At 31.1% G+C, this 9,373-nt stretch overlaps 2 protein-coding genes across 2 annotated transcripts in view; both read left to right on the top strand.

Annotated features, from left to right (window-relative positions):
* Positions 1–2,261: 2,261 nt before the first annotated feature.
* LOC101507293 (D-amino-acid transaminase, chloroplastic) lies at positions 2,262–6,244 on the top strand. The gene is made up of 5 exons (XM_004498421.4): positions 2,262–2,525; positions 2,630–2,679; positions 3,819–3,997; positions 4,450–5,135; positions 5,770–6,244. The coding sequence occupies exons 1-5, from the start codon at positions 2,369–2,371 to the stop codon at positions 5,862–5,864; spliced, it is 1,167 nt and encodes a 388-aa protein (XP_004498478.1). The 5' UTR covers positions 2,262–2,368; the 3' UTR covers positions 5,865–6,244.
* Positions 6,245–8,427: 2,183 nt separating this feature from the next.
* Positions 8,428–9,373, top strand: part of LOC101506964 (TOM1-like protein 9) — an 11,124-nt gene continuing 10,178 nt past the window's right edge. Inside the window, exon 1 of the mRNA XM_004498420.4 lies at positions 8,428–8,722. Coding sequence (XP_004498477.1) covers positions 8,622–8,722 — 101 coding nt within the window. The 5' untranslated portion in view covers positions 8,428–8,621. The remainder of the gene's footprint in view (positions 8,723–9,373) is intronic.

Raw genomic sequence — 9,373 nt, forward strand, 5'->3', positions numbered from 1 at the left:
CGATATTTTTAATATTTTTTAAATTATTATTTTGTAACGTGATTAATACTTTAATGTCAATTTCTTTTCTTATAATTAATACGTCTTATTATCTATTATTATGATGATATCATATTTATAAATAAAACAGTCATTGCGTTTATACTAATAAAATCTATACATTATAATAAAGCAAACATGATAAATTGGCAAGTTTGACACGTGTCAACAAACTAGAGTTTTAAGAAAATATCAAGTTTCTATTAATAGAAATAATACGTGCTTATTCTTTAGAAGTTAATGGCCAATTAAAAAAATAAAAGGAATGAATTAAAAATAAAAAGTTTTTTTTGTAAGAAAAGCATAAAACTTCTGTTACATCACGATCTTTGTCCACGATACATCCGTTGAGAATTTAATGGTCAATTAAAAAATTAAAAATAAAATACAATACACCACGACTTGACAGTTTTTTCATGTATCCGTTCAGAAGTTATTGGTCAATTAAAAAATTAAAAATAAAATACAATACACCACGACTTGACAGTTTTTTCATGTATCCGTTCAGAAGTTATTGGTCAATTAAAAAATTAAAAATAAAATATAATACACGACCTGACATTTCACATTTCACGGTTGAGAATTGAGTGGCCAATTGAAAGGTAATCTATACAATATAATATCTCTTTTTTTTAGAATAAAATTAAACTTATGTTACACGACTTTGTACATGCGTCAGTTGAAAAGTTAGTGGCCAATTAAAAAAATAAAATAATACAAATAAAAAGAATGGATTAAAAATAAAATATACTACACCACTAAGTTTAACTGTTGAGAATTTAGTGGCCAGTTAAAAAAGAAGAAGAATAACAGCAAAATATGACACCACGACTTGACAGTTTTTGTAATTGTTTTTTAAACACTACTTTAACAACCACTCTTTTAATACTCCGTTAACCGTCTATCTTCGGTACTCTCTCATTTCTTGCGTCTCCCTTATAAATATCATTCATATTATCTCTGTATACACAATTCTTTTAAGTTTTCTTTATCAAAGCTTTTTTATTCATCTTTATCTAATGTCTGAAACAAAAATCATATTTTGTTGCTTCAATTTCTCCATCAGAGTTTGTTGCTTCAATTTCTCCAAGAAATGAGTCATGGAATTTGGTTGTTAGCAGTGTGCGAATGTGGTTTTTGTCTTGATCTCCTCAATGTCAAACAAAACTTTTATGCAATGGAGATAGTAATGAGATTAATATTCGTGAGATTTTATTTATCGATTTGAGATTAATATTCCTGGTATAACTATGTATTTGTTCGTGTTGCGCCTAGCAATATGTTCACATTAATTACTTGAATTGGTAAAAAAAATTCAATCTATGATTGTTATTTTATTTTATTTATAAAAAAAGATTACTATGATTGTTATGTTATTTTATATATATATATATTTTGTATTGTTTATGTTTCTTAATTTTGTCTCAAAAAATTGTAAATGTGTATATGTATATTTCTATCATCTTATATAACATTTGTCTTAATAACTCCGATTTTAAATTCACTCATAAATAGTCAACAAATTGTACATTTGTATATTTATATTTGTATTCTTTTAGACAAGATTGTCCGTCCTAATAATTTTGATTATAAGTTGTCTAATAAATGGTATTTACATTATATTAAATAAAAAAAAAATTATTTAAGTAAATATAAAATTTATTTAAACTTCTTAGCCATGAATTCAATTAAATTTTCAGAATATTGAAGAGAAAAATAATAATTTATTTAAGAAAATATAAAATTTATGTAGGAATTAAAGAAACAATTCATTTTATCGATTCATTGAAAGTAATGGTTTTTCAAACTTCAAACACTATTTTATCAAATTTAAAAACTACTATACTATGCATTTTAATTTATTATTAAATATCACGCAAATTCAAAAGAATTCAAAAGATTCATGAAAGATTAATGAAGACTAAAAGATATTTTGCCCACTTGATACAACAAAATTTATATGAATTCTTAAATGTCTTGTATTTCATATAAATAACATAGGTTGAATAATAAAAATAAAAATTCATTATTAAGTTAGTTTTTAAGTTAAGTTATAATTAGATTTTTTTTTAATTATCAATAAAATAAAATTTATAAAATTTAATATATATATATATATATATATATATATATATATATAAACTAATATAATAATTTATTTATTAAAATCGTTCCGTGCGACGCACGGGTTACAAACTAGTATAAAATATTTTAGATTTGATGTAAAAGACACATTTGTCCGTAATAGTAATAGAAGTCAACAAGCTGCAGCTTCTCCGAGCATCGATCGATCGATCGCTTTCCGTATCAGCATCACCGTAAAACAATCATGGCGTCTCTCCGGTTCCTTCCACCACCACAATCACAAAACCTAAATTCATTATCAACTGATTTCGTCAATCGCCGCGTTTCCTATCCTCAACAACAACTCAACTTCACAAAAATCACTGCTCTCACAAATTCTGACTCTTCTTCACCCTTACTTGGTTCGTTTCTTTCTTTTATTTCCCCTCATGAAACAACATTTTAATTATTATTATTGATTCTGGAAAATGAAAAACTTATAGTGTGCTATGCTTTCACATTGCAGATTCTAAAACTCAAGTATTAGATGTTGTTCCTCTTTTATCTTCCTCTGAGGTCACTTGCATTTTCACTTTGCATTTTTGTACATGTCTTTCCTATTGAACTTTTTGCAAACACTTTCAATACTTTTATACTCTTACTGCATAATTTCTGTTATTACTTATATGTTCCTCAAGATTTAATTATAAGCAAAAATAAATAAATAAAAAGTTATGTCTGTTGATGTGAAATACTACTCCATAAGCAAATTCTAAATAGTATTACCATATTTAATGTTATTATTCTCAAAATACCATCCAATTAATTCAAATTTATTCTCTCATGAAACGAGTTCCTATAGAAAATTAAATGAAGTTAAAGAGATGTTTAAAATATATAATTACTCTTTTTCATTGTATTAAGAAAATTAAATGAGATTAACCGCCGTTTATTTTTACTTATATTTGAGTCTAAAAGAGTACTACATTTATTTAACGAAGTATACTTTATTATTATTATTATTATAATTATTATTATATGTATAAAGTATATTCTATATAATTTTATAAATATATGTCTTGATTAATCTTATCTTTTAAAATACTAACCTTCTTAATATTTATGTATTTAAATTTATTTTACTCTAATATTATTTTGTGCATTGTGATATCTTTGATTTTTAGCTTTTAAAATTTGTTATATTTAGTGTTGTATCCTTACTTTCAGTATTATGCGGATGCCAGATTATTGAAGCTAGTAAAAAACCTGTCATATAAACATAATATGGCATTGTGGCCTATGACGGAAACATGACATGTGACGGCTAGCACATAATCCTACATGCCATAGCACCTGACAGAAATTTGATTACACCTACTTTGCACATTAAACCCCCAACATATAAACCACTAGAATAGGAGGCTCAGATCTAGTTTAGTCCCCTCAGATGTCGGCTGTTGGATTATATTATCAGTTGTTGAGGGAGATATACTTACAATTGTTAGATTAATCCAACGACTGACAATTGGTTGAACCGACCTGCAGAGGATCCAAACACCTAGAATTGGGTTTGTAAGGAGCTTGATTAGTTTACATGATATAGGTGCAAATGTTATTGTTATTTTTGTTTTCATAGAAATCACCGACACACGTGTGTTGTAAATAATCAGTTTTACTAATAACACATATTTTCCTCCCTTGTTTGCATACATAAGGCCTATGAAAGGTTGAAAACATTCAGAGAAAAGATAAAGGGAAAGCAGCAATATCTTGCCATGTATTCTAGTATTTTTGGTGGGATAACAACTGACCCTGCAGTTATGGTTATTCCTATGGATGACCACATGGTCCATAGGGGCCATGGTGTCTTTGATACTGCGGCAATAATGGACGGGTTAGTGATTTTCACCACATTGAAAACTACTGTTTCTATCTCGATTGAACATGAGAACTTCACTAGGATAATATTTCGGAATTAAAACCAAAAACTTTCAAATTTTCACTTGAATTCAGTATAATGAGTTTTCTTAGCTTCTTTATGTGCATTTAGTTTGGTTCAAATAATGTGAAGGAAATAAAAAAAAAAAACAGATGAATCCTATCTTGCACAGAGCAATGACCTTTTTGCATAAGAACTTTACTTTTTCAAACTAATAAAAAGTAAAAACATTCACTCTCCTTTGTGCACCCTCTAAAATAGGATAAAGAATAACTACTAAACAAATAAGGTAGGTTATGAAGTAAAATTGTTAATTAGGTACTAAAGTAGTTGTCTTATCTTTTCCAACGCCGTGTTCTATTCATTGAAAACTAAAGGTGTCAGCTGATATATTTTGTGCATTATAGATATCTGTGTTCCCTAGATCAACACCTTGACCGCTTTTTAAATTCGGCATTGAGGTCTAAAATAGATCCCCCGTTTGATCGTGAAAATATACGAAGGATTCTCATACAAACTGTGAGTGCTTCCAAATGTAGAAATGGATCACTAAGATACTGGTTATCAGCAGGACCTGGTGATTTTCAGCTCTCTCCCTCTGGCGGCCATGAGTCAGCACTTTATGCAATTGTAATAAAGGACCTGTCACCGGCAGTTGTGACACCTGAGTCCAGGGGAGTTAAAGTCATCACTTCATCTATTCCAATAAAACATCCCATGTTTGCAGTCACTAAGAGTGTGAATTACCTTCCAAATGTGCTCTCGAAGATGGAGGCGGAAGAAGCTGGTGCTTTTGTAGGCATTTGGCTTGACAATGAAGGTTTTGTTGCTGAAGGGCCTAGTATGAATGTGGCTTTTGTCAATAAAGAGAAGGAACTTATAATGCCTCACTTTGACAAAATTCTAAGTGGTTGTACAGCTAAGAGAGTTTTAGCCCTTGCTGAGTGTTTGTTGAAGCAGGGTAAGCTTACAGGGATAAGGGTGAAAAATGTAACCGTTGAAGAAGGGAAGGAAGCAGATGAAATGATGCTTATTGGCAGTGGAGTTCTTGTTTGCCCTGTAGTGCAGTGGGATGAGCAGGTTATTGGAGATGGTGTGTAATTTCACTTCTTGTGCAATTACGTAATGAATATTCATGCGATTTTGGACTAATTACTATGAACATTTTTCATCCTTTAAGCTTTCTTCGAGTCAATTAAATCCCCTTATTTTAAAAGTTAGTGAATTTGGTCTTCTCCAATTTTCTTCTACGTAAAACCCGAATGTTGTCATTTTTTATCAAATATTTTGGATTTCACGATGGAATTGACTCCTTTCCTGCTAGGTTAAGCATAAACTGCCAAGTTCGCTTGGTTTCATAATATGGGTTGTGCTGATAGTTTTATCATGCTACAGGACATTCTTTTATACAACTTTACTTTCATTTCTCTACATAAAGTGATTTTATCTTCAAAAAAATTATACATTGTTTCTTAGTTGTGTGGCTTACACTTATATTTTGACATGCCATCTGGTAATCATCATCAGATATGATGTTACTTGTTTATTTGCATTGATTACTTCCATTGCATTTCTGGCTGTGTCACCAAATATGATATTGCTTGTTTATCTGAATTTCTTGTTTGGCTGTGACAGTGGAAATATTATCTTGTAATGAATAGCAGATTGAGTTGTTCTTTACTCTTACCTTTTTTGAGCTTATTGATTTGGTTCTTCATTCCTTGTAGGCAAAGAAGGCCACATAACACAGGCTCTCTTCGATCTAATTGTTGAGGACATGAAATCAGGCCCCCCTATTGTTCGGACACTCGTTCCATATTGACGCAACTTTATTTCCTTCTCAACATATGTTCCATATTGACGCAACTTTATTTCCTTTTCAACATATGATTATGAACATTCATAAGTAGTTTTGATCCTCCAAAAGTACCTACTCCAGAAGCTGACGGGTAGTAACTATACTGCTCATTGGTTTGTAAAGCATGGAATGTTGTAACTAGTAAGAATATGTATATAAGTGATCTTAGATCTGTTTGGTGTAACAAAAAATAACCTGAGGGGAGTGGTTAGAAATTATGTTCTAACCATTTTTTTAGAAAGTCTAAAACAGTCATCGATTGACTGCGTTTAGGTTACTGTTTTGCTACAAATGCCTCAAACCAGAAAAATCACTTAATGTATGATATTAAACTTATTTTCACATATTATAGGTGGATGCTAAGGCTTGGGTTCAGATTCTAATCCTAACTGGAGTTTCTGCAGGCTCACCAGCCACTCTTTTCACTTTGGCTCATACACACAATTCGAGATCATGAAGTCCATGTGATCTAAATTTTTGCAGTTGGGGTTCCTAAAATAATGTATGAAGGTTGTATACCAAATTTCAGGTCCAAATTCTTACCCTAGATATGACTTCATGCAAACTACCCTTAATTGGCTTCCTTAAGTGTTAAATTGCAACTAAGGGTCCAATCTAAGCTACACTTGTTCAATTTGCATGAAATTTGGTATCTAAGTTTCTTTTGATATTACAAAAACTGTGGCAAAAAGTTATGGTCCAAAATCACCTCTAGTTTGGCCTAAAAGTTCTTTTTCTTTGTAACTAGGGACTTGTCACTTGAGTTAAGATATACTCGTCTGATTGACTTGAAATTTGACACTTCCCTTATTTTTGGATAGGAATTTTGTATGTCAGTAGCTTGTTTAACTAAAATTATCCCAAAATTAGCATTAGTCTTCATACTTCAACCCCTACTTTTTAAGCCTATTTAACTTGATTTTGGAACCTAATGGTCCAATGTAAGTTATACTCACTGGATTTATCCCATACTTTGTAGCACAGTTACTTTTAATAGCCTAAAATTGTAGGAGGAAATTTGGGGTCAAATGCTTTATGGATTTTTGATACGTATTTGGCACTTATAGGTCCATTGTGCTTTCTATAGAACTTAGTTTATAGCAATTTCATTTTTCAAGTTGGGGTACGTACAAGAATTAGATTCTCACAATTCCTGGCAATCAAAAGTGTTGTCTTATTTGCATCGAATTTGAAGTTTGACAGTACTATCTTCTACTTAGTGCATGGAATTTGAAGTTTGATAGTACTACCTTCTACTTAGTGCATGGAATTTGAAGTTTGATAGTACTACCTTCTACTTAGTGCATGTTCGGATTAGTGGTGAGATTACAAGAATCACAATTCCATAATCATGTTGTCAAATCTAATGAGCACTTAAAATTTCCTATTTCCTTCGTTATTATTATTATTATTATTATTATTATTATTATTATTATTATTATTATTATTATTATTCTCTTCTAAAAATCTATATTTTGGGTATTTTTAATCTAGCTTCTAAGAGTTATAATATGGTTATATACATGTCAAGTTTATTCATTCATATTCTGAGTAGAAATAATTGCATTCATTTGGACATAATTAAACCATATATACAAATGGTGGAAGTTAATTTTAGGAAACACATCATCCATCCACCATCTTCAACTTTTTCTTAACGAGGTTCACTCTATTATCCACTTTTTTGTCTGGACAACCTTAATAAGTCATGTTTATTATGAGGCAAACTAATATGCATATGTCTTAGCTCTTATTGGCCACAAGGTAGAGCATTCTCTTGTAATGTAAGACAATATTTTAGTTCGCATTAATTTACTTATTGATTAAGACTTAAAGGGAGTCTGTTCTTTGAGATTCATGTTTTACTTTTGTTTTTTTGTTCTATTTTATTAAAATAAAAATATACAATTTCTGATTTATTTTAAAAGGCAAAATAATTAAAGGATAAGATTTGACTAAAAACTGCACACAATGATGATAAAATGCATGATTACTTGTAGCCTTGACCTCATCTAATCTTGGTACCTCCATTTGATTATATTTAAGTGCTCAAGTATTTTTAATCAAAAGTTAGAGGATTTGGATCTATCTACAACAACTTTATGATGCAACAAGTGTGAAGATCGTTAGACTTGAGAAGTAAAACTTCTCTATCAAGATTAAATGGTCCCTATAATTAATGTATTATGCAAAATGCAGTAAAAGATTTATACATTGTATTTCATTTGTACCAGTTAAAAATCAACCTACCACGAAACTTAAGAGATCAAATTAATTGTCAACTTTGCAACATCATATTGATCCTTGATTTTATTAAACAATCTAAACCGTTATTTTGTGATCATGCAATTAATGCGTCTAATCCAAATTCTCCAATTTGATACTATGCATGTGGGTTTGCTAGGCATGCCTACGTAAGACCACCTCCCAAAAATCGTTGATCAAGTATAGTCATAAAAAGCAACGGCATCGGGTGCTAATCAACAATTCAACCGACACGTGTCACGTTCTTTGCTTTGTTCACTTCAAATTTCCAATTCTAACCCCCAACCTTTCCCCTCAACGGAATCACCAAACTACCAATCTTCCTTCGCGCAATACACACATCACAACAAAAACTCGCCGGAATCTTTCTCCGATCGCTTCGCTGGTTCAGTTTATGTTCATCGGAAACTCACCGATCCTATTCCGTTTCCAATCGTAGTACTTCGGTGACCGGAGATGGTGAATTCCATGGTTGAACGCGCCACCAGCGACATGCTCATCGGTCCCGATTGGGCTATGAATATCGAGATCTGTGACATGCTCAATCATGACCCTGGGTACGTCCTCCCTCTATTTCTTCTCCGTGAATCTTCAATTATCGCGTTCACTTTTGTGTTTTTTTGGAAAAAAATGTGAACAATAAAATTTGAGGTTGAAATTTGAAAATTGTGGTTTTTCGTTTGGAAACCTGAGCTAAGTTATTATAGAGTGGAGTGGAGCAACATATTTATATGCTAATTTTAATTATGTGCTTCAAAGCTTTGGGATTGAGTGATTTTGTTCGATACTAGTACATTTATTTTGTGAAACTTTTTATTTGGATTGATTAATTAGTTGATAGATAGCTTCTGTGGGTTCTGCTAATTTGTGTGTGACTCAAATGTGTGCACACATATGCTGTGAGGTATTAATTTGCTGTGTAATCTTCTATACGAAATTATTGATATGATTTATGGGCAGATGCTAAGCTGTAGACTAGTGCTTATAAGTCATCCAAAACTATAATAACAATCGAAAACACTGATTGGAAGCATAAGTTATCGGTCCTTCTGGTCTTTGTAGCTGAGACAATGACTCATCGGTGTTAGTTTGATAAAAGTAAGGGAAAATAAATGTGTCCCTCAAAACTCAATTCATGGAACCGACACCAATTATGTCACCGTCTCAGTTTTAAAGAAGAGTAGAATCGTTAAGTTATACTTTTGAAG

This window comes from Cicer arietinum, chromosome 4 (assembly GCF_000331145.2).
Source record: "Cicer arietinum cultivar CDC Frontier isolate Library 1 chromosome 4, Cicar.CDCFrontier_v2.0, whole genome shotgun sequence".
In the NCBI taxonomy this organism is placed as follows: Eukaryota; Viridiplantae; Streptophyta; class Magnoliopsida; order Fabales; family Fabaceae; genus Cicer; species Cicer arietinum.